The sequence below is a fragment of the Octopus bimaculoides genome, chromosome 26, assembly GCF_046866305.1.
Source record: "Octopus bimaculoides isolate indiv1 chromosome 26, ASM4686630v1, whole genome shotgun sequence".
Lineage (NCBI taxonomy): Eukaryota > Metazoa > Mollusca > Cephalopoda > Octopoda > Octopodidae > Octopus > Octopus bimaculoides.
In genome coordinates this window covers 27,524,091-27,551,590 of record NC_142953.1, presented here as the reverse complement: position 1 = coordinate 27,551,590, position 27,500 = coordinate 27,524,091, and the positions used below count along the sequence as shown (strand labels likewise).

The window sequence follows — 27,500 nt, the reverse complement described above, 5'->3', positions numbered from 1 at the left end:
TCAACCAGGTGTTATATCTGAAGACACTTTGTCCAAGATTTTGCAAAGAAGATCGAACCAGATCGAACTAGAAACAACGGGATTGTAAACCGAACTTATTAACCACAGAACCATGCTATCACTGCAACATCACCCCACCCCTTCAGAAATGAAACAAGAACCAAGAAGGCCAACGTAATACTCACGAAATAATCATGTCTTCTTTCTGGTGTTCGATAGATTTGAACAGTTCCTCCATTGTCATGTTGTTATAGCCAAATCTCTCCAGTTCTGACGAATTTACATATCTCATGTCATGGTAAATATATTCGAGTAATTCATACCGTCCAAGTTCTACTGCTTTGGTGGCTCTATTAAAGAAGGACATATATATATATATATATATATATATATATATATATATATATATATATATATATATATATATATATATATATGTATATATATATATTATTTTAACAGACTGTCCGTTAAAGTCTGTCATACCGGCCATGACGAAGGGAAATAGCCCTGAAACTCGAGTCGCCTTTATATATATATATTTATATTTATATATTTATATATTTGATCCTTTATATTGAACACTCAATATTTCATCTACATTCAATACTTTCTTTCATGGTGCCATCCATTTTTATTTTATTTTATTTTATATTGTATATTGTATATCATATTATATATTGTATATTCCATATTCTATACCCCACATTAGTTCTGCAGGAATATAAATAAAACATAAAAAACAGACAGTGTTGGAACTCTTTTAAGCAAAATAATATATTCCTCTATACACAATCATACAAAAAACCCCACCTTTTTTGTATTTATTTTTACTCGCATATATATATATATATATATATATATATATATATATATATATATATATATATATCAAACAATAAGCAACACGGATTTCAAAAGTGATTGCAGTACGCACGTTTCATGCTACTTCAATTTATTTAAGTAATGTGAGCATTACCTTAAATGCAATATGAAGAGCAATCTTCAGCTGCACGAAAATGTAGAAAAAAGACATATTATAAATGTGGCAACATATTAAATCCAAGTGGGAGAGAGCATACATAAAATTCAAATGTGAGGAAGAATATATAAGTCCATCTTGACATAGCGGGGTCTATCAGGCTAGTAATTGATTCTAGACAAAAGTTTTAACTGTCTCAGAATTCTATTGTTTTGTCCCTTTGCTATCACCACTAGATAACAGACAATAGAATTCTGAGACAGTTAAAACTTTTGTCTAGAATCAATTACTAGCCTGATAGACCCCGCTATGTCAAGATGGACTTATATATTCTTCCTCACATTTGGATTTTATGTATGCTCTCTCCCACTTGGATTTAATATGTTGCCACATTTATAATATGTCTTTTTTCTACATTTTCGTGCAGCTGAAGATTGCTCTTCATATTGCATTTAAGGTAATGCTCACATTACTTAAATAAATTGAAGTAGCATGAAACGTGCGTACTGCAATCACTTTTGAAATCCGTGTTGCTTATTGTTTGATTTTAATCACCCATCCTTTTGGGATGCGATATTCGGGTGCCTTCGCATAAGTACCATATTCAAGCCTTGAATATATATATATATATATATATATATATATATATATATATATATATATATATATATATATATATATATATATATATATATATATAAGTGAAGTATATTGCCACTTAAATGTGGCTGACCCCTAGGGGTGGATGTTACTGTTGTTTTTAGCCCCAGGAGGACATCTCCTCCAGCTGGCTTATCGACACACTTCTGTGTCCTGTCTATTTTTGTTTTGCCAAGGGAAGTTATCCCTCTCATCGTGATCTGTAGCACGAACGGACTCGAGTTTCAGGGTTATTTCCCTTTTATATATATATATATATATATATATGCTCACACATCCATCCATCCATCCAACCATACGTACGCATCCAACCATATGCGTACGTACGTACATGAGGTGCATCCTTGAAGTTTTCAGGCTTTCTTAGGATTTATGACTATCTTAAGACTACTGTCATTTAAGTATATCATTACTATCTATCTAATAAGCTGACCTGCTAACTTTTGCGATTCCAGATTGAATCTGACGGCCGGAACAGCACTTTGAACACATCTTACTAAACACTACATCTCACATTTGACTAGTTTGCAGAATGCAGTCGGGACATGGAGACAGCTTGAAATCTCGCTTTGCAATATTATTTCGTGTTAAACTGGACAAAATTACTTATGGGTTAACTTTTATGAATGGAGCATCTGTTTTTTTAACGGTCGACGTCTTCAAGGGACTTTCCCTGGACGAAATACCGCAGCCGGAAAGCTTTTAAGCAAAAACAAAACACAAACATTAAGATTATGATTTCAAGAATATATACATTACATGGAAAAATGCTAGCAAGAGAAATAATCTTCTTAATATTATAAATCTGGAAAAGCACAGGACAAGTTATTACACATGGAAAAATTCAGAACAACTTATTACGTCTGGTAAAGTACAGAACAAGAGAATGTTTACTTAAAATATTGCAGCTAAGGATAAAATTTTAAATAAAATATTTAGAGTTAGAAAATATTAGCTTTTATTAAAACTAAAAATGTTATTACGGGTTATTACTCATACTTGTTATTAATTGTTATTAATTGTTATTAATTGTTATTTCTATTAAAAATTTTTAAAAATAACTCAATTAAAATATTTTGTCCTTAGCTGCAATATTTTAAGTAAAGATTTTCTGGTTCTGTACTTTAACAGATGTAATAAGTTGTCTTGAACTTCCCAAGTATAATAACTCGTCCTATACTTTTCCAAATTTATACTCTTGAGAATATTACTTCTCTTGCTCGCATTTTTTCATGTAATCCATGTCTTTTTCTAGGCTATGCCATTATTCTAATTAATAATGTGTCAAATGTATTAATTAACGGTGTCGTTGATAATTTTTCCCTTACCTCAATGATGCCGGTGACATATATCAAATGTACTCTAGATCTATATTCATAAAAAACGTATAGAACTATATTATGGCGTACTTTTTACGTTTTCGTTGATTCTACCTCAACGGGACAGAAAGTAATGTGTGTATGTGTATGTATGTATGTATGTATGTATGTATGTATGTATGTATGTATGTATAGATAGATAGATAGATAGATAGATAGATACTAGAAGTGATACCCATTTTAATTTTAATTCTACAACATGACTCCGACCATAACCTTTACCTAAATGTCAAATCGGATGAATCGGATGAATTCTGTAAAAGTTACAGCATAAAATATTAATCCTATGGGTAATTGCACACAAAAAGCCTATTGATCTCTTAAAGTTCCCCGCTCACACGCAATTATCGATTTTTTGTCAACTCTTTATGCTGGCATTAACTAATTAATGGACATAAACTGTAATCACGTGAAAAATTTTTACAAAATCGATTGCATTTGTCTCCTTTTCAAGCTCTTTTGAATTACATAAACACCTTTACCCTCTTCCACACCACAAAATTTAACTACATCTCCAATTTCATTAAAATCTGATAAACAATATAAAAGTTACGGCCAAAGATAAAATACCTATGAGAATTTGCACGCATAAAGCTTATTGATATTATAAAACCACTTCTCAGGTGCAATTATCGATTTTCTATCAACGCCACATACTGACATCAACGCACTGCCGTGAGCCTCGTTCACTCCTCGATTTTCATCAAAATCGGACAAAAAATGCAAAAGCTGCAGGTAAAACACCTTTGTTATGGAAATTTCCATTCAAATGCCCGATTGAGCTCACAAACATCAATGCCAACTGAACATTATCGAGTTGTCAAAAAATTCCGGCCTTATTTGAACTTCAGGGTATGTGATCTACCTATGTTCCAAAAATCATTAAAATCGGTTGGACGGTGTGGGAGGCGTTAGAGTAACCCCAAACACACAGTCAGACAGACACCAGTACACATTAATGTATGTGTGTATATATATATATATATATATATATATATATATATATATATATATATATATATATATATATATATATATATATATATATATATATATATATATATAATAAGTGTGAAAAATAGGATATTAATTTGATTAATATCAATTTAAAACCAAAGGTCTGGCATATTGAAACCAGGTTTGTGATTAATCTTTATAGTTTGCATCTTTTCATTTATCTTGCTCGCTTACGTTCTGCCGTTTGCTGAATTTTCTTGAGAACAATCTTTTCTTAGTGGTCGGACCATGGGTGGTCTTCTAGCATAACGAATGTCCACTTAGTGGTCATCCATCCCACTTATATGTATGTAATATATATATATATATATATATATATATATATATGTATATGTATATATATATATGTATGTATATATATATATATATATATATATATATATATATATATATATATATATATATATATATATATATATATATATATATATATGGATAAGTATATATATATATATATATATATATATATATATACACACACATATATATATATATATATATTTAATACACACACACATATATATATATATATAGGGTGTAATGCCATATTAGATAATTATCAGTCGATAGGTAGAATTACAGGGTAATCGATTAATTGACGACATCCTGAAAAAGAATGAACGTATTTCTGTGTATGCGCATGTGTCAGTGTCAGTGTCTGTGTCTGTGACTTTGAGTGCGCGTGTGTGTGCATGTGACTCTATACGTGTGTGTCTGTGTGTTTGTGTTTGTGTGTGTATGTATGTGTCTGTGTGTGTCAGTGTGTGTCAGTGTGTTTGTCTGTGCGTGTGTCTGTGTGTTCCCGATTCACATCCCTACTAAAGTTAAGCTTGTCTTTCATCTTCCAACAAACATCCAGTCGAGTATCGAGATACATTCATTCTCTTTCTTTCTTTTCTTTTCTCACCCTCTCTCTTTCCCCCGCTTTTCTTCTCTGTATCACACTCCCTGAGAATCTGTTACGCTACACTGTGAGGAGGAATTTCAACCATGTTTCGTGGTCTGCTACCACAACAGCTCCTTTATAGGATCCAGTTAGCTCATGACATCATCAGGAGGAACCACGTCCGTTTTCTATGGCACCACGTACGGTGTCCCTTTCTTACAGAAATACAATAAAACTGAAAAATCAAATGGAGCAAAAGCGAGCAAGCGGCTTGTAACTATTCTTATCTAGCATACTCGAAAAAGCCCTTCTTTAAAAAATTAAACAGAGAACGAGGCTGACATAGATGGTCTCATATATACGTATATTCTACATATATATATATATATATATATATATATATATATATAATACAAAGAATATATATGCATGTATATACACATATATGTACACACACATATATATATATGCAGTGCGGAGCGATTTCTTTCTTTTAATTGTCCAAATCTCTGCCGATTCTTTAACTCACTCTTCAGGTTGTGTAGTCATGTTGTATAGCAAATCATAGGAGAAAGTCAACCAATCATCCACCTGAAGATTCAGTCCGTGCTGTGGTGTGAGGCCTATGTGCCTTAGTGAATTTAGGAGTATGCCAGCGGATCGCAAGATCCTAATGTGGCCTCCCATACTGGGCGTACTTTTGTGCGCCCTTGCTATTCGACTCAAAGTGGATGCATTCAGTAGATGCAACAGGCAACAAACTATAAGCATTCCAGCCCGTGTGAACAGAGGATTGATATCATTATATTTGCATGTGTGTGTGTGTGTGTGTGTGTGTGTGTGTGTGTGTGTGTGTGTGTGTGTGTGTGTGTGTGTGTGTGTGTGTGTGGTAACTTACCGGAAAGCATTTTCGTTACATATTGTTACTGAGGGGAATATTAATGTCCTGTTGTAGTTGACGTGAACGTTCACACTGACTGGATAGTTGTAGTAGTAGATTATACGGTCAATGATTTGGTAAGACATTGAGCCCAAGCAGAGTAGCACCAACAGCAACCACAGAAGTCTGTAACGACAACAATTAAGAAATAGAAATGGAACGGAAAAATGAAAACAAAATCAACACAAAAATTCATCAAAAAAGCGATGAACAATAGGAATATTGATCGAAATAAAGGATCCTACTCTTGCAATGAGATATTGATTTATCGAGGTACGAGTGAATATTTTTGAGTACGTGGTTCCAGGTTCAGTCCCACAGCATGCTGCCTTGAACAAGTGTCTTCTGTTATAGCCTCGGGCCGACCAGAACCTTGTGGGTAGGTTTAATAGACGGAAACTGAAAGAAGCACGTCGTGTATATATATATATATATATATATATATATATATACGTGTGTGTGTATTTATGTCTGTGTTTGTCCCCCACTACAGCTTGACAACCGTTGTTGGTGTGTTTACATCCCCGTAATTTCGACAAAATATGGATAGAATAAGTACCAGCTCTTAACGAAAAGTGAGTACTGGGATCGATTTGCTCGACGTTCGAGGTTTGACTAAAACTCTTCAAGTCAGTGCCCCAGCATGGCCGCAATCCAATAACTGAAACATATAAGAGTTAAAAGATACAAGATACACATCCACACACGCACATACACACAAACATATACACACACAAACACACACACACGTAAACACACACACACACGCACGCACACGTGCACACACACACACATCATCCAGGCAGAAGTGCGGTACCAGGAGGAAGAACGAAGATCAGGAGCTGTGAAACTAGCATCTCAAGGTGTCTGGATCAAATGGGACCTCCGTAAGAGGTAGGTCACATGGACTGACCTGTGGAGACTGGAACCTTGCCGTATCTCCTTCCTGCAATGGGCCGTTTGTAACACACTCCCGACACCAACAAACCTGCACAGGTGGGGTTTGAGGGAAAATCAGCCGTGTAGACTTTGTGGAGGCACACTGGCATACAACTATCTTGTCAGGGTGCAGAATAGCACTCTCGCAAGAAAGATATAAGTGACACCATGAGAGGGTGCCTGAAATACTTGCTCACACCCGGGGGCAGGAAAGGCTCAGGGAACAACATCATCAGGGGAAAACAACAACAACAATTCGGGAAAGAGGGAGAGAGGCCAGTGAAGACAGTAAAAAGAAACACAGGATACGAAAGGGTACCTGAGGGAGTGGCTGCAGTTTTCCCCAGGTCGTCGGTACAACCGTAAGGCCAGATGTGGTTCTGTGGTGTGAAAAGACCAAGAAAATGATCTTAATTGTGCTCACAATCCCGTGCAGAGAGGGATGTGATGAGGTTCATGAATTGAAGCGTGCCAAATATGAAAGCCTTCTACAGGATTGCAGGGAGAAAGGATGGCAGGTATGGCTTTCTTCAGTAGAGGTTGGCTGTAGGGAGTCCCCTGCTCAGTCAGCATGACGGATGATTACAGCCATTGGAATGAGGAGAGAATAGAGTGAAAGGTATGGTTGGCTGACCGGCTGGCTGGCTGGCTGGCTCCCGCAGCAGGCTTACCATTTTACAGCAGAGTGAACTGGAGGAATGTGAGATGAAGGGTTTTACTCCCAACAATACAACGTGCAGCTAGTCTGGGAGTCGAACCCACGATCTCACGATTGCAACACACCTAACCACTAGGATACGCGCCTTCACGTGTATAATTATATCTACGTATATATCTATGTGCTTGTGTCTTTGTATTTGTCCCCTACCACCGCTTGACCTCCGATGTTGGGTTGTTTATGTTCACGTAACCTAGCCCTTCGGCTTAAATCATCGATAAATAAAGTACTTGACTTAAAAATTAAGTACTAGGGTCGATATGTTCAGTTAAACCTTTCGGGGCGGTACTCCGGCTTGTATAAGTCCAATGACTGAAGCAAGTGAAAGATGAATGATGTGCGCAGGAGGGAGATGTTTTGCGGGGCGGGCGGGTTTGTGTCGGTGTGTGTGTGCTTGAGGACGCATGGCCTAGTGGTTAAGGTGTTGCACTCATGATCGCGAGATCGTGGTTTCAATTCCTCGTCCATGTGGTGTGTTGTGTTCTTGAGTGAAACACTTCGACACCTGCACCTTTTCAGACAACGCTGATGTGATAGAGGGAGTGAGCTAATGTAACGCATATACATTTGATCACTTAAAAAAAATCCTTTGTACAGATCATTCGACAAAAGCTGAACGCTTATACATTGATTACTTTTAAACTGGTTCACAGTCACTGTCGAACCCGTTCCATTTTCGAGTTGATTTTACATATAAATTTTTCTTTGTAGAGAAATCGTCTACGAAGATATTGAAACTTTATTATTGAAACTCGGAAAATATTTAACAAAATGTAAAAATAAGCGTCACTTTACTTGGTTGATCGTCTCTGCCTCTCTCAGTATTGGTGGAGGCGCAATGGCCCAGTGGTTTAGGGCAGCGGACTCGCGGTCGTAGGATCGCGGTTTCGATTCCCAGACCGGGCGTTGTGAGTGTTTATTGAGCGAAAACACCTAAAGCTCCACGAGGCTCTGGCAGGAGATGGTGGCAAACCCTGCTGTACTCTTTCACCACAACTTTCTCTCACTCTTACTTCTTGTTTCTGTTGTGCCTGTAATTCAAGGGGCTAGCCTTGTCACACTCTGTGTCACACTCTGTGTCACGCTGAATATCCCCGAGAACTACGTTAAGGGTACACGTGTCTGTGGAGTGCTCAGCCACTTGCACGTTAATTTCACGAGCAGGCTGTTCCGTTAATCGGATCATCTGGAACCCTCGACGTCGTAAGCGACGGAGTGCCACCAATCTTAGTATTGACGAGGTGAAATAAAAGTAAAAGGAAAAGAAAATTAGAAAAATTATTATTTCTAAATCTCTGAACGAGAAACATTCAGTAAACATTCAGTACTCTAGAGTAAAGCTTATTTGCCAACATAATGTGGCTGTCTTGGATAGGACGAATGTTACTGTTACTTAGCCCCAGGAAACATCGTCTCCAGCTGGTTATCGACGCACTATCTGCGACGATAGCCAGCTGAAGACGATGTATATAAGGACGCAGATAATGCATCGATAGCCAGCTGGAAACGATGTTTCCTGGGGCTAAATAACAGTAGCATTCGGCCGTAACCAGGACTGCCACATTATGTTGGCAAATAAATTTATTCGAAAGGGAAATTAAGAAACCAAAAAGGAAATAGGAAATTAGTGTTTCTGTACGTGAAAGTAAGAAGAAACAATACAACCAAAAGCTCTGAATCCCAAAACGTATTAATGTGAAACCGCGCAAACCTTGTACCGCGCAAACCTTGTACCGCGTAAAACGAGGTACAACTGTATTTCTGTTTTCTAGAGCGTACTTGTGTCTATCATTATATGTAATGAGAAGTTTTTGTATATCACTCTTTTGGTACCAATTACAAATGGAAAGGTTCGCATATAATCCTGAACTGTCATTACGTAGATAATTCAATACCTCGGCTGTATGATGCATTAGTTTCACAACTCACTTCAATTCAAAATTCATTTGGGATATATAAGATGATAATCAATACACTATTAGAATTGTTTTAATGGCGCAAAATGAAGTGGTTTATTACGTATTATGTGGTGGACTACTTGTACGATACAGTTTATTACAATCCATTTGTTAAGGTGACGTTTCTGTCTGATTGATTGCTTTATTTCATCATTTTAAACTCGACATCCATCCACTTTCTCATTATTGTTTGTGCGTTTTACTTTCTCTCTCGCCTTTGTAAGTTTAATAACGAAAGAATTATCGTAAATTGTTCTAGTCATTGCTATTATCGTTATTATTGTTATTATTAGTATTCAATGAATTATTTAAAAATCAAAAATATTATTATTGTTATTATTATTATTATTATTATTATTATTATTATTATTATTATTATTATTATTATTATTATTATTATTATTATTATTATTATTATTCAATAGTCTTATTTTTATAAAGTGCTTTCACTTCACTACCGAGTGCAGCTGCTCTGTGTGCCTTGGGTATGTGCTGTGGTTTGTTGTGGTGCTTTTATTGTTACTGTAGTGAAAGTGTTTTACGTAGGATGTGTGTTGTGCCTAGTAGTGCTATTTTCTGTATACTTGTATGTCCTGGTCTTTTTGTTATGTATTTGTCTGAATATTTTTTTATCATACCTGATGCACCCACTAGGATCGGACTTGTTTCTGTTTTTAGACTCCACGTTCGAGTTATTTCTATTTCCAGGTCTTTGTATTTTGAAAGTTTCTCCATTTCTTTTAGAGCAATGTTATCATCATTTGGCATTGATACATCGATTAGAAAGCATTCTTTTTTTCTTTATGATCTCTGACAACTCTACCCGGCATATTGGCCTTAATTTCTCTATCTGTGTGCATTGGTATATCCCAGAGTATGGTCGCTTTCGTATTTTCTGTAAACTTTTCTGGCGTGTGCCTATACCATCTTTTTTCTGTCGTTGTTCCAGCGTTGCCATAGCTTCTAACTCTGTCTATGATTATTATTATTATTGTTCAGTAGTTTTATTTTTATAAAGTGCTTTCAATTCACTACCGAGCGCAGCTCTGTGTGCCTTGGGTATGTGCTGTGGTTTGCTGTGATGCTCTTATGGTTACTGTATTGAAAGTGTTTTGCGTAGGATGTGTGCAGTGCCCAGTAGTGCAATTTTCTGTATGTTATATATATTTGTATGTCCTGGTGTTTTTGTTATGTATTATTATTATTATTATTATTATTATTATTATTATTATTATTATTATTATTGTTGTTGTTGTTGTTGTTGTTGGTGGTGGTGGTGTTATTATTATCATTATTAAAACATTAATATCAAACGCGGTGAACTGGTAGAATCGTTAACACGCCGGTCAACATGCTTAGCGGCATTTCGTCCGTCTTCGCATTCTGAGTTCAAATTCTCCCGAGGCTGACTTTGCCCTTCATCCTTTCTGGGTCGATAAAATTAGTACCAGTGAAACACTGGGGCCGATGTAATTGACTTACCCCTCCCCCCAAAAGATTGCTGGCATTGTGCGAAAATGTAAAATCATTATGATTATAATAATTATTATTATTGAGTGAGAGAGCAGTACATTCCATGAAAGTGGCACTGGGGTAAAATATATGAAGCTCAGTATACCCATAATGACCACCCGTCTGAATCGATTTGTTCGACTAAAAGGCGGTGCTCCAGCATGGCCGCAGTCAAATGACTGAAACAAATAAAAGAATATATACATATATATATATATATATATATATATATATATATATATATATATATGTATATGCACGAGTGTGTATGTTATATGTAATACACATATATGCATACATTTACTTATATGTATGCATGTATGTTTGTGTGTGTGTGTATATGCATGTGTGTATATATGTACATATATATATATATATATATATATATATATATATATATATATATATATTATATATATATATATATATATATATATATATATATATATATATATATATATATATATATATATATATGGGAGAATATACGAAAAAACAACAACAGACGAGGACAGGTGGTGTAAATAACAAAAGGATGTATTAGTATGACGCTCGGGAATACGGAAAGTCTTTGACGTTTCGAGCTACGCTCTTCAACAGAAAGAATACGGAGACAAGGAGAAGAACACGGAGAAAAAAAATTGAATAGTGTCCAGTCAACGGTCAATCATAATAATGGCTGACCGGAAGTTAGAAATTCTTTTTTCAGGAGAGCTAAGAATAGGGGGAGATAACAAACGGTGATCGAAGAACGAGGGGTTGTGTGTGGGAGATAGAATGCTGGTGATCTTAACGTATGTAGTGTGAAAATGGGGAAGGGAGAAAGCAGTTGGTCAGTCGTAGTGTGTGCGTGGTGTGATGCGAGGGTATTGGTGTGGTGTGATGTGAGGGTGTTGGGAGGTGGGGAAGGCATGGGTGGAGTGTGGGTTAGGCTGAGGGTGGGGTAGAGGTAGGGGTCTGTGGGTAGGGTGGGGTATGTGGGTAGGTGGTGGGTGGTGGTTGTAAGGAATTGGATGGGGTGGAGTGGGAAGGTAGAGTAGGAGTGTGTTGGGGTGTGGTGGGATGAGCTTATGAGGGGGTGTTGACGATGAAGGAGGAAGGGGAAGGTAGATGTAAGAGAGGGTGGGTGGAATAGAAGTAGGAGGGGATGAAGTAGGGTTAGGAGGGGCGGTCGGGATGGTGGAGGGCTGGGAGGGAGGGGGTGGAGTGTGTGTGGGAGAGACAGGGTGGTTGGGTGTGGGTGGGGAATGCACATCAGGGAGGGAGAAGGGTGGTGGAGGGGTTGGGGTAGTGGCATCGGGTGTAGAGGAATGGAGGAGTGAGTGAAGTTTGCGGATCTTAGTGTCGGTAAGAAATGCATGAAAGAGATGATTAAGTTGAATGATAAAGCGCAATGTATTGTGAGCATGGGAGGGTGACAGAGAGGAGAAAAATATGGAAAAGGCTGGAGGAAGAAGGCGGTCGATAGTGTGGATTTTAGAGAGATTGGAGCGAATGGTGGCCCGCATAAGGCGGTAGGATGTGGTGCGGAGTATGGGTAGAATGGTGGTAGAAGAGTGGAGAGTGGGGTGGAAATGGAGGCGGAAACCCTTAGGGATGAGGCGGTGATGTAAGCAGCGACTGAGAAACGTAATATGACTAGAGTAACGAGTCTTCTTGAATATGAGTAAGGAGAGACGTATAGTAGGTTGAAAGTATAGAGAGGGAAGTGTGCGGAGGTATAGTTTTAGGCGGTTGTGGAGAGTGAGTTGGAAAGATTTGTAGTCAAGCATGATGGAACGGGAGAGAAAAGAAAATTAGACGTGGGAAGGAGAATTACAAAAGGTGTGGTGGAAAAGAAACAAGCGTGATGAGAAAATTGGACGTGGAAAAAAGGAAAAAAAAGCAAAAAAAAATTTTTTAACAGGTGTGGGGGAAAAAATAAAGGCATGAGGAGAAAAAACGAAAAAGGGGTTGTGAGAAGAAAATATATGCGAGGTGGGAGAAAAAAACAAAGCAAAAAGGAAGATGGGACAATAGGGAGAAAATGGGGTGACAGGGAGAGAAGAAACGAGAGGAGAAAAGAAAGGGAGGGAGAAGAATACGAAGTAATAGGTGCAGATTAGAGAAGATAGATTAGGAACATCCAGAGTACGAAGAGACGGTAGGTGAAGGAAAGTAAAGGTAAAAAAAGATGATAAAGGAGGTTTACAAAAGTGGAAAAGTTCAAAAGTTCAAAAGTTTTTTAGACGTCGTGGTATATTGAGGCGATTTCCAATCAGAAGATGGGTCCAGTGTAATCCGTGGGTAGGAGAGGTGCAGCCGGAGGGTATAAAGTTCAGAATCAAACAGTCCAGAAAGAGTAGATCCAGAAGGAAAGAAGGTAGAATCCAAAAGTTCGTGTGATGAGAGGAGACAGGATTAGCTGGTGCGACCACGTGAGCGTGTATTATATGTGGGAGAATATACGAAAAAACAACAACAGACGAGGACAGGTGGTGTAAATAACAAAAGGATGTATTAGTATGACGCTCGGGAATACGGAAAGTCTTTGACGTTTCGAGCTACGCTCTTCAACAGAAAGAATACGGAGACAAGGAGAAAAATACGGAGAAAAAAAATTGAATAGTGTCCAGTCAACGGTCAATCATAATAATGGCTGATCATAACAATGGCTGACCGGAAGTTAGAAATTCTTTTTTCAGGAGAGCTAAGAAAAGGGGGAGATAACAAACGGTGATCGAAGAACGAGGGGCTGTGTGTGGGAGATAGAATGCTGGTGATCTTGACGTATGTAGTGTGAAAATGGGGAAGGGAGAAAGCAGTTGGTCAGTTGTAGTGTGTGCGTGGTGCGATGCGAGGGTATTGGTGTGGTGTGATGTGAGGGTGTTGGGAGGTGGGGAAGGCATGGGTGGAGTGTGAGTTAGGCTGAGGGTGGGGTAGAGGTAGGGGTCTGTGGGTAGGGTGGGGTATGTGGGTAGGGTGGGGTATGTGGGTAGGGGGTGGGTGGTGGTTGTAAGGAATTGGATGGGGTGGAGTGGGAAGGTAGAGTAGGAGTGTGTTGGGGTGTGGTGGGATGAGCTTATGAGGAGGTGTTGACGATGAAGGGGGAAGGGGAAGGGGGAAGGGGAAGGTGGATGTAAGAGAGGGAGAAGATGGGTATGGGAGGGGAGAGAAAGAGAGGAAGAGAGGAGAGAGGGTGGGTATAAGAGAGGGAAGGTGGATTGAGAGAGGGGGAAAGTGGGTATGGGGGAGAAAGTGGGGGTAGGGGGTATTGGGGGAGAAAGAGAGGAAGAGAAAGAGAGTGAGAGAGAAGAGAGTGAGAGAGAAGAGAGTGAAAGAGAAGAGAGTGAGAGAGAGGGAAGAGGGGTATGGGGGGAGAAAGAGAGAAAGAGAAAGAGAGTGAGAGAGAAGAGAGTGAGAGAGAAGAGAGTGAAAGAGAAGAGAGTGAGAGAGAGGGAAGAGGGGTATGGGGGGAGAAAGAGAGAAAGAGAAAGAGAGTGAGAGAGAGGGAAAGAGAGAAGAGAGTGAGAGAGTAAGGGTGAGAGAGTAAGAGAGTAAGAATATAGAGAGTAAGAGTATATATATATATAATTGTGAAATTTTTTCGCCATGAACGGTTTGTGTTTTTAAACGGAATGTATTTTTTCTGATGTTATATCTGTTCCTGAATGATGTGTAAAGAAATTTTGATTTAAGCATCTTAATGAATTCTTTATACTGAAATATATATTGAAGAAGATAAATATGTTCTTTTGAATTTATACGTTTTTGCGTCGTAACTCCTTTATTATTATTAATATATATATATATATATATATATATATATATATATATATATATATATATATATATATATATACATACATATATGTGTGCGTGTGTGTGTAATATACAATACAATAGGATATTTCTAATAGAGAAGCAAAACAATGATACCCCGGGTACATTAAGTACAAAAAAGTTGATAAAGTGAAAGCTTTTTTTCCCTTGAGAAAGCAATTCTGTATAGGCGTTTGAGTGTTAAATACTTATAAAACCCGTGTACCGTGACGTGTATGTGTGTGCACGACTTCCACAATCTCGACAGACAGACATTCAGGAAAACTTTACAATCAATGCGAAAAGCTATTCAGACACGGAACAAAATGGCTCGTCTTATTGATTCCTCTTTGACTCTTAATCGTCTTCAAACTCTTTTGTATATTTAAGTCCACTTCACATCATCCAAGCTTTAAACCCTTTAAGGATCACGTCATTGCCTTTCAAGCGAATATCCGGTATAATTACCATTATAGCTACGCCCCGGTTTCTTTCATCTGTGCATCATCCCCCCCCCCCCACCTCTATTACCTGATTTTGTTTTCTCTTGTTCTTCTTCATAGCCTTTCATTGACTCCTTCACTCACTTCTAACACTAATTCTCCTTTGCTGTTTTCCTCTAAGTCTCCTGTCTATTACTTACTCTTTCACTCTATCCTACTACTAAATAACTACAAATATATACCTTGGGTGAGCGCCTTTTATAGCCCTTGGTCAACCAAAACTGTGTAAGTGGATGTGCCAATTAAACGAGAAATGTATTTGTAAATTCTTTTATGTTTCTATTCTTTTACTTGGTTTATACATTTGACTAAATATATATATATATATATATATATATATATATATATGCGCGCGTGTATGTGTGTGTGTATATGTTTGTGTGTGCACGCTTGTATATATATATATATATATATATATATATATATATATATATATATATATATATATATATATATATATATATATATATATATTTATGTATATGAACATATGTATATGTGTGTATGTATATAAACACGCAAACCTACACACACACACACACGCACACACACACATACACTAACACTCGCATGCAAACATGTATGATTAGTTATTTTGAAAATCAGTTGGAAGAAAGAAAGAAAGAAAGAAAGAAAGAAAGAAAAGAAAAGAAAAAAGAAAAGAAAGAAAAGCAGGAAGGAAGGAAGGAAGGAAGAGTGACAAAGAAAAGATACTGAGGGATAGAGAAAGATGTAGGAGATCGGGGAAGATAGAGACAAGTAGTGGTGGATAGGGAGAGTTTGTGAGAGAAAGAGAACAAGAGTTAAATGGACAGAGAGAGAAAGAGAAAGAAAGAGAGAGAGAAAAAGATAGAGAGGGGGGAAACAGAGAGAGAAGGAGAGAGAGAAAAGAAGAACAAGATGGTGATGAATGCAAAAAACAGAAAAAATTCTGAAAACTTACTTTCTAATGATAAAAGTATTGCTTAATGAAAGATAACGAACTCCGTGTAAAGTACAGTTTTTCATGAACTCCGTCTGGTTGCTGAAGGATCGAATCCAGTTTGGTAAGTAATCGGTCTTTGACCCAGATTGTTTTGTATTGCAATTCCCTCTTTCGATGTTTCTAGATTCATTCGAATAACTTGATGATGTTGGAAAGGAAATAAAATCTATCTTCACGTCCGGCATTTTACAAACGTGATGAAGATAAGGTAAAGTGGTATATTTCAGTCTTTAAGTGTTGGGATTTGGTTGACGATTTGGAGCTTAGGGGTTGGTTTTATTCCAGGTGTTTCATTGTGGACAGCAGTTTCTTCCTTTTTCCCATATCTACTTTTGTCATTCTCTTTTGGTGCCTTATAATTTAACACATTCACCGGTAAAAATTTCCACGTATTTCCTCCTTTATTTTTCTAAAATTTCGTTGCGTCTTTTCAGTAGTTTTGACTCTTTTTTTATTTTTTTTTTTACCTGTCTCTGTGTTACGAGGTGAACGGTTGAAGTCTCTGCACTTCGTGCTGGCACGTTCTAAAATATATATATGTAAGCATGGGTAACATTTTTCGAAAAGTCAGTCGCATGTGACATGGCTCTTTATCAAACAGGTCACAGTATTAAAAACTAGTGATGCTAACTTTTTGGTTGGCGTACCGTTCGGAGATTCCTGCGACCTGTGGGTCGCGGGTTGTCTGTGATTGATCTATATCTAAATGACGCTCGAACCACACATACATCTTAAAAAGGGAAGGCTTCGCATAATACACCTCGTCCAAAGCACTACCATTTTTGAATACACGACGAGATGGTCACGGTTGAAATGCTGTTAAACATACGCTACTTCGTTCAGAGCAGACTTCAAACTAAACGCGAGCAACGCCTGTATATATATATTTCCGTATGTTGTATGTTTGTGCGTATATATGTTTGTGTGTGTGTGTGTGTGTGTGTGTGTGTGTGTGTGTGTGTGTGTGTGTGTAGAGAGAGAGATGTACATGCACACATGCATACAAGTATACCTATATGTATATATGTGTGTGTGCGTGTGTGGTGTTTATATATATATATATATATATATCAGTGTGTGTATAAGTCCGCTCGTATGTGCGTATGTGTACACGCGCGCGTATGTGTGTGCGCGCACTCGCGTGTGTGTGTGTGTATAGTTGAGACGATGAAATTTCAGCAACCTTAATGAGACGAGCGGGAAGTTAAAGTGTTTCAAACTGCAAAGAACTGAAGCGAAAAATGTGTGAAGAGAAAAGAAGAGAAAACAAAAGAAAACAAAAAGAGAAAAATCGAACAAATATGGAGACAAAGACATACTACTCGAACAAATAAAACACAGACTTGTTCTCAATACGTACACAATATGGTTCTCAGGTGTAGCTGTCTGGTAAGGCGCTTACTTCCTAGTTACGGCTTGAGTCCTACTGTCTGGCAGCTTGGGTGAGCGTCTTCTATAGCCCCTGGTCAGCCAAAACTGTGTAAGTGGATTTGCCAATAAAACGATAGATGTATTTGTAAATTCTTTTATATTTCTATTCTTTTACTTGTTTTAGTCATTTGATTGCGGCCATGCTAGAACAAATCAACCCCAGAACTTATTCTTTGTAAACCTAGTACTTATTCTATCGGTCTCTTTTTCCGAACCACTAAGTTACGAGAATGTAAGCACACCAATATCGATGGTGGTGGGTACAAACATAGACACATACATACACACACAAATATATACCTATTTACACATATATATATATATATATATATATATATATAAATATATATATATAAATATATATATATATATATATATATATATATATATATATATATATATATATATATATATATATAAATATATAAAACAATATATTATAAATTAACTACCAACAAAAATAATTGGTAAGCTAAGTTAAAAAATCATCACCAAAACAAAAAAAACATTAAGCATCTTAATGAATTCTTTATACTGAAATATATATTGAAGAAGATAAATATGTTCTTTTGAATTTATACGTTTTTGCGTCGTAACTCCTTTATTATTATTTATATATATATATATATATATATATATATATATATATATATATATATATATATATATATATATATATATATATATATATATATATATATACGACGGGTCTCTTTCAGTTTCCGTCCACAAAGATTTGGTCGGCTCGAGGCTATACTAGAAGACACATGCCCAAGGTGCCACGCAGTGGTACTGAACTCGAAACTATATGGTTGGGAAGCAAACTTCTTGCTACACACCCATTCCTGCGCCTATATATTTCTATTTTTTTACATACCTTAGGGCAGCGAGCTTCCAGAATCATTAACGCGCCGGGAAGGGTTCTTAGCAACATTTGGTCTATGTGTTCGGAGTTCAAGTTCTGCCAAGGTCGACTTTGCCTTTGACTTTTTTGGGTGGTCGATAAAATAAGTACTAGATGAGCACTGTAGTTAATGTGATCGACAACTCCATCTCCTTCCCTGAAATTGCTGGCGGAATTGTTAACATTTGCATAGCCTCAGCACCACGAATGCCCAAAGCTCATTAGCTCTACGCTGACACCATTAGCTCCAAGATGCTGTACAATGCCATCAAGGCCATTTACGGCCCTTCCAGTAGTGGAACAGACGCACTGATGTCCACTTATGGCTCAACACTCATCAGAGACAAAGAATAAATCAGGGTAAGATGGGAGGAGCACTTCAACCAGCTCTTAAACCGGCCATCCATTGTCGAATAGGAAACATTGCAGCAAATACTTCAGCTGCCTATACCCAAACACCTTGACCTGTCACCAAGTGTAGAAGACTGCCATAAAAGAAATGAACGGTGGCAAAGCTTCATGAGCAAGTAGAACCTTTTCAGAACTGTACAAGGCACTTGGTGCCACAGCTTTCAGTTTATTCCATGAGATCTTTGAAAGGAAGAGAGTATACCTGCTGACTTCCGAGACGCCACCATAATTACACGCCGCGAAAACAAAGGAGCTAAATCACACTGGAAATTACAAGGGCATTTCCTTGCTTTCCACTGCTGGAAAAATTCTGGCCCGCATCCTCTTTAACAGGTTCATCACCAACGTCTCTGGGAACAACTTTCCCGAAGCCCAGTGTGGCCTCTGCTCTGACCACAGCATCGTAGACATGGTGTTTTTTGTGTGTCAAGTCAAGGAGAAATGTATTGAACTGTTGAATTTGTACTCTATGTTCATAGACCTGGCCAAAGTTGTCGACACGTTCAATGGGGAAGCTTTGTGGACCATCCTACCTAAGTTGGGCTGTCCATACAAGTTCATCACATTAATAAGACATTTCCATGACAATACGACAAGTCAAGTTCTTTGCAATGATAAGTGCCCCAACACTTTAAAAATTCTCAATGGCGTGAAACAAGGTTGTGTACTCGCCCCCGTCTTATTCAATTTGTTCTTACACAGGTCCTATTTTCCACAATGAAAGACCTATCCCTGCACATATACATCAAATATCACTCAGACGGCTCTGGTTTTGACCTTCATCGACTTTCTGCTCGAATCTTGACAGTGGAAAAGCTTATAACTGAAGCCTTATTTACAGATGGCTCTGCCCTTATGGCGCACAAAGAAAATCCCCGGTAGACCATTGTTGATCGCTTTGCAGAAACATCAAAGCTCTTTGCACTAACCATCAGCTTTGAGAAAACGGAGGACCTAGACCAAGCATAGGCCTCACACCATCGGTACATCAAACAGCTGGAACATTGTCACACAAGGGCACTACGCAGGATCATGGGCATTCACTGGCGATTCAGTGGGACAAATCGAGAAATATTGGACAGAGTTTGTTCGACAAGCATTGAGCCAATGTTGCTGAAGGCTCAGTTACACTGGACTGGCCATGTCATAAGAATGACTGACAACCGTGTACCCAGCAGCTGCACCCAAGTAGCTGTTGTACGCAAACAAAGAAGTCCTGAGGTGCAAAGACACTCTGAAAAGTAACCTCAAATGGGGCGGCATTACACCATGCGAACTCAAAGCCTCTGCCGCAAACAGATCAGCATAGAGGTCTCTCACCTCACGGGTAACAGCTACCTTCGAAGAGAACCGGCGACAGCGTCTCGTTGCTGCAAGAGAAAGATGTCACACGGCAGCATCCGCCTCAATCCAGTCAAGAGACTATCGCTGTGACATCTGTGGGCGCCTGTGTGCCCCCAGCTTTGGATTGCAGAACCACATGAGGACACAGGCTTCTCTGTCGTCATCAGACACCGATGAACTACCTGCCATATATATATATATATATATATATATATATATATATATATATATATATATTATACATACGTACGTATGTGGATAGATAGATAGATAGATAGATAGATAGATAGATAGATAGATAGATAGATAGATAGATAGATAGATAGATAGACACATCACCTACTTTTACCATACTGCTGTTATTTCTAATTTGAATAGCAAATGAACAATGGAAGACGGCTACTTAATGAAATCTCATGCGCAATGAGAAAATCAGATATGAGATAAATTTTATTTCATTTCAAAGAAAAATAGATATTGGGCTCCTGTGTTGTAACCCTATAAATCACATAGCCGGTTTTATCTTGTAAGAAAGAATATTAATGGAAGCACATTTGGTAAAAGGTATTGAATGGTAATAACAATATGAGGATATGGTACCAAATTGTGCGCTTAAGCGCATAGTTTGTAGAAAGATGATGATTATGTGTGTGTAAGTATTGTGTGCGCGCGCGCGCATGTGTGTGTGAAAGAGAGGATGAGAAATAACAATGTGTGAAGTAGTAAATATAAGAAAGACAAAATGAAAATAGTAAAACGCATGAAACAAAAGCATTAAGAATTACTACTAAAATAGAAGTTTATTCACATTTGTAATGTCAACTGTAGTAGATTTGCTTTTAATATTCAATAGAATATATACCAACAAAAAATCATTGTTAGATGAAAAGGAAACATTATTAAAAAAATTATCGTTATATTTTCGAATTTTATAATGACGCGCTAATTTTGTTTTATTAGATTACTTTTCCAATTAAAGATTAAATCGTATATAAATTTACAAAAGGTGCAGTACTTCAAATTACTTATTTAGTCGTCGTTCAAACTTCACCCAGACGCCATTTTTGACAGTTGCCAGTAAGAAATTGTTGCCTAATACAAGAGGGTCCTGGAATAGAGAAATCGATATGTTGTTAAATCATATGACAATCTATTGTTTTATACATATGCTGTAGAAAACTTTTTTAATAAAAGGTTTTAGATAAATCTCCACTCTTCACTTCGCTTTCAAGTAGATGTATATAGTTTGGAACCCACAAATTGGAGGTCGTTGTGTTAAAATGATTTCAAAAAATTTATTACAACCAGCATTAACAGGCTTCGGGGTGCAAGGCAATGGAGAAAAGCAGCTGCAAATATACCACCTGTACTGACCTGAAGTTCTCATACTTGCAACATCTGTGACCTTCTTTGCAAATCGTTGGTAGGACTTAAATGTCACATTCGACATAAGCATTATGACTGACAAAAAAGAGTACGTTGTCGAAGCTTCATACATCGGAACTGACGAGATAGTCCGTCATACATAAATATATATATATATATATATATATATATATATATATATATATATATATATATATATATATATATATATATTTACATGCATATATATATATATAAACATCTATAACTATAATAGGGAGTCTGTATGTGTGTGTGTGTATGTGTGTATGTGTGTATGTGCGCGCGTATGTTCCCAATATATTCTAAAACTGAGTACCCGATTTTGGTGTAATGTGTATCAAAAGATTCAGGAAGCTTTTGGCTGCCAAGTAAACTATATTTTATTCGCGTATTCGCATTACAAAAATTTTACATTATCATTTTCCTTTTAGTCACCTATCGCAAACAACATTTTATATCGCCACCATAATGACGATGACGTCACATTCTCTATATGAGTGTGTCGCACGTTCGTTACCTACGTTAGGCCGATGACTGACAAGTATATGTGTATGACGGTGTATTTGTCTGTCAGTAAACATACATTTTTGTGACGACTGACACACACACACACATACATCTAAAGACTGAGACAGACACACACAGAGACAGAGATAGGCTTCGGGTGTGCGTTAATGTACGTGTGTGTATGCACGCGCGCATCTCTTAGCTTGCGTGTGTAACGCCCCCCTACCAACAGGGAAACGCGCCGATATTGAAAATTTACTTGCGGCCTGGATTTCAAACAAACAACGTTCACTTTCAAATACTACCAACATAAAAATTTGACTGATTTAACACCACTCTCTATACTCGCAAATATATCTGAAAATAAGGTATTATTCTGGTTATTATAACAAATTCGGAAACTTAGTGAAGTAGAAAGTATTATTCCACTCGTAACCAGTTTCAATGTTTTTTAACAGTCCTTGTGTTCTTCATCACTGTGAGTATCAACGCTGCTCAACCTTTTACTGAGTTACTCAGTATTTATTCTACAGCCTATGATGTTACGCTGTTTTAATGAGCTCACATCTGATGAAGTAGCCACCCTTATGGTTGGTGATCCCATTAAAAATCATGAAAATTCTCATTCACGTTTAAGATAACAAACTTGAACGTGTTTCGCAGATTCATCCCTCTTATGATGCTCTCCAGTATAATCTTATTCTGTTGAAAGGATAAGATGGATATTATTTCAATCTTCCTCGGATTGAACCTGTAACAGGATAGCCAATTACAAACAAAAGGGTGTCGTCAAATTATTTCTATTCTTACTAACTGATGTTAAGACCGGAACAATCAAATCCTTTCTACTGAAATTTCGGGGGAGGGGTCCAGTTGATTACATCGACACCAGTGTCTCACTGGTACTTAATATATCAACCCTGAAAGGAAGAAAGGCAAAGTCGACCCCGGCGGCGTTTGAACTCAAAACGTAAAGACAGGCGAAATACCGTTCAAGCATTTTGCCTGGCTAACGATTCTGCCAGCCTTCCAGAACAATCAAATCAATTATACATATCAAATAAACTTTATTTTCATTTACATATTTTCTACGTTATCTCAATAACCAGCTATAGTTATTTCAAATACACTTCTCTACAACGACCAGGTTTCATTAGAAAATGAAAATAGTTTCACACTTTCAATTTGAACCAAACTTTGAACTAAAATTACAAAGTGTTGCATTACGAGAGTGGCGATATGTGAATAATGAAAGTAATGTTCCTCCGAAATAGTCACATGTGTATTATAATAAAGAAAGCTGCTTATTATCTGTCTACCAAATAAACTATGTTTTTGACTCAACAACTCTTTTTTATAACTAAAATAACCTCGGCAACTAGGTTGGGTCGCATAATTTTGAGGTCATTTTCGGACAATATTTTGATTTGCTTTTAATGTATCACTTTCGTCCGATATTTCACACATGCCTAGAATTCTACTCAGATAAACATTTACGAAAGTGTACTCATATGTGTATGAATTTGATAGACGGAAACTGTGTGGAAGCCCGTAGTATATATTTATATATAATATTTATATATATGTATAAATATGCATAAATGTGTGCTTATTTGCACTTCCGTTGTTTACTGCACCATCACTTGATGACTGGTCTTGGTTTGTTTACGTTCCTGGAACATAGTAGAGTGGCAAAGGAGACCAATAGACTTAAAGCCGACTTTGAAATAAATGCTGAAGTTGATTTGTTCGAGAAAATCCTTCCAGGTGGTGCTCTAGCATGGCCACTGTCCAATGACAGAAATAAGTAAAAGATAAAAGGATGAAAGATAAAGCCTCAACTTGAAATTGAACCTACGTTTCAGACTAAACAGCTTGAGAGGAAATTACCTCGTTACAATATAAAAGCAAGTACAAGTATATATATATACATATTTGAAATATATACCCATAAATTTGATATATATTTCAAAGTTTACATACAAAAAAAACCCCAACTTACTTCGGTTTTTTCAGTTCGAAGAATTTTGAAATTTCGAATCATTTCAACAGCTGCTATCTTGAACTCCAGCTTGGCCAGTCTCATTCCAAGACACATTCTTGGTCCTGCACCAAATGGTAAGTAGGTGAACGGCACTTGTTTAGACTTCGCTTCTTCGCTAAATCTGTAAATGACAAATGTACTTGCGTAAATAACCATATATTGTTGATGTTGTTGTTTAGATAGGGATCTCCTCTGATCAGACTAGCCCCTTGGTCAAAAGCTTTTAAACCTTACCCACTTCGTTTTACTGGCATCCATACGCACGTGTACTATATAACGAAATGTAAAAGGGATTAATAAATCCAGGCAGATATCCGGAGACCATTCAGGGCTAAGCGAACTGGGTTAACGTTACAAAACAATCAGGTACCACTAAATCCAAATAGAACTAACATCCAGGGTAATCCGTAATGTATGATAAAACAGATCCAAATATCGCCTAGAATTTCAAGAAATCTAAAGTAATTGGTAACCTCAACAAGAATGAAGAAAATCGCACTTTCAATTGAGGATTATAATTGGTGATCATTTCTATTGTATATATATTATATATTTATATGTATATGCTTTTATGTATGTATTTATCGTACCCTAGAAAATACGGTGGGATAGGCTAAATTATAAAATACGTACCAGTTGAGAACTCAGGTTAATGCAATCGACTTAGGCCCTTCCTCGAACTTGCTGACCTTGTGCCAAGATTTTAGATCAATATTATGTGAGATGAGGATGTGATATAAACGGGTAAAACACAGAGGGTTAAACAGAAAACTGGTGTTTTTTAATAGAAGCTCTAAACCTCATGGACACATCTGCAGCACTCTATAAATGAAAGCATAATTTAAATTGCTAACCTTTCTGGAATGAATTTTTCCGGTTCTGGCCAGTATTTTGAATTGTAATGTAGAACATCCACAGCGATTCTGACAGTCAGATTTTCAGGAATCTTCACACCTTTTATCATACATGCCTTATTGCACTTACGATCGAACCTGAAACAGCGGTTTAGGAATATAGAGCAAACGAGGGCAAAAATTAACCAAGGTCATTTTGCATTTGTCAATCACTACCATATGCATGCATGTATGGATGCACGCACATACGTACGCACGCAAAGACACATACTCACACAAAACATATGTACACATACACACACATACACACACGCATACAGAATGCAAATGGATTGCACAGTTTCAATGATGAACATTCCATGGTTGGATCTCTACGTTTAGGTACATATACCCTTCTATGATCCTTTTCACAGATTTATTATTACTTTCCTTTAATTTAACACAGACTTTGGAATTATTATTTGTAAATTTTCTTTAATGATAACAAATTAAATTTTATATCAATTTGTATTCGTGTATTTTATACTCTAATAAAAATGATATAAATTATAATAATGTCAACGACACACACACATATACACACACACATATACACACACACATATTTATAAGCCCAAATAATTTTTCACTCCGTTTTTCTCTGTTCTATCAATCTGTTTACTGGCTCCTTTCTCTAAAATAGTGTAGGTTCGAAACATCAAAGATTCTTTAGTTTTCCCTGATCGATTGAAACCCAAACACCTTCTTTGTTGTTCCCTCACCTGTGTCTGGCTTTTGTGCTTTTTATTTATACAAACTTGAACCAGATAGATAGATAGATAGATAGATAGATAGATAGATAGATAGATAGATACATAGATAGATAGACTTACATACAAGTGTGGCTGTGTGGTAAGTGGCTAGCTTCCCAACCACATGGTTCCGGGTTCAGTCCCACTGCGTGACACAATGGGAAAAGTGTCTTCAACTATAGCCTCGGGCCAACCCAAGCCTTGTGAGTCGTATATATATATATATATATATATATATATATATATATATATACATACAAAATTACTTGGAAATGGGTGCGTAGCGTTCAATCAATTAATAGTATAAATAATATATACATATATATATGTATGTATACATGTATATATATATATGTGTGTGTGTGTGTGCGTGCGTGTGTGTGTGTGTGTGTGTGTGTGTGCGTGTGTGTGTGTATAAAAGGTAGGATGTGTGTGTGTACGTGAATGTAATTTATGCACGTCCACAAATTAGCACGCATGTCGCTCCAATTTCAGGAGGACATTCGTCATAACCCTATCTGCATTTTCGTCAACTTTTTCTTTCAAAGCCACCCGCGTAAAGCTGTAAAAATCGATTTTCAACCGTAACGTTTACCAATTTTGAAGTTTGCTAACAAGGTGAAGTGAAAGTGTGCGTATGCCTGTGAGGGAGAGAGAGAAATTGTGTGTTGATGTATGTGTGTGAGAGAGGGGGCGTGGGGGATAGATAGAGATTGTTTACCAGCGTCTAACAAAAGAAAAGTAAAGAAAAAGTGGGAGAGGGAGACAGAAAGCGTCTAATGAAAAAAAGGCTAAGCGTGAGTAAGGAAGACAGAGTAAGTGTCAGCGTAAAATGCTTTTGTTTCTTAAACATGAGATATAGTTTCAAATAGAAGATCTTTTTGAAAGACACTATATTTTATAATGAGATTATATATACTTTCTCACACAACAATTAAAATATATTTATTTAAAATCATTTATTTAACTTTAAATCGTTCATCTTTCTCCCCCCCCCCCCTCTCACTCTCACACACATTCACACACACTACTTTGGGAGCGAAAGAGTTTTGTTTATATTTCACGCCGAAGAAAAAAGTTTATTGACAACCCATTTATTTGACAACAATGAAACAAAGAGGTATGTAACAATTTGTCAGTGAATTATACAATATAAATTGGTAAAATTTCCGAGGCTTCCACCACATCCCAACCCGTTTTTCGGACCACAAAAAGGGATTTGTAGCTTATTAGCAGGCCAGGATAGTTGATTCCACGCAAAAAATCCGATTTATTTTTTTCTTAGTGAAAATCGTGCGAGTTTTATCTAAAAGAATTAGCTGGAGATTTTCATGGTGAATTTGAGATTTAAAAAAATGTTATCCATATTCTTAATCTCCGTATTTTTCCCGTACATTGAAAAATAGATGGTGAAAAGTTTAATGTGTGTGGGGAGTGAAATTCCGAGGATTTCAGCACACCGGTGGCAGGCATCCATTTGTGGGAGCCATGCTTTACACATGGGCAACTTTATGTGACCTGCTCCAG

General features: G+C 37.1%; 2 protein-coding genes across 2 annotated transcripts in view; both read right to left on the bottom strand.

Moving 5' to 3' along the window:
• Positions 1–17,227, bottom strand: part of LOC106875529 (uncharacterized) — a 40,114-nt gene extending 22,887 nt beyond the window's left edge. The window contains exons 1-3 of the mRNA XM_089343032.1: positions 16,239–17,227; positions 5,823–5,990; positions 186–350 (exon numbers count right to left, since the gene is read on the bottom strand). Of these exons, the coding sequence (XP_089199158.1) occupies positions 186–350; positions 5,823–5,990; positions 16,239–16,465 (560 nt within the window). The 5' untranslated portion in view covers positions 16,466–17,227. The remainder of the gene's footprint in view (positions 1–185; positions 351–5,822; positions 5,991–16,238) is intronic.
• Positions 17,228–21,144: 3,917 nt separating this feature from the next.
• The window catches only part of LOC106875530 (cytochrome P450 3A21), a 43,546-nt gene continuing 37,190 nt past the window's right edge, over positions 21,145–27,500 (bottom strand). The window contains exons 12-14 of the mRNA XM_089342436.1: positions 25,183–25,320; positions 24,287–24,449; positions 21,145–21,478 (exon numbers count right to left, since the gene is read on the bottom strand). Of these exons, the coding sequence (XP_089198562.1) occupies positions 21,392–21,478; positions 24,287–24,449; positions 25,183–25,320 (388 nt within the window). The 3' untranslated portion in view covers positions 21,145–21,391. The remainder of the gene's footprint in view (positions 21,479–24,286; positions 24,450–25,182; positions 25,321–27,500) is intronic.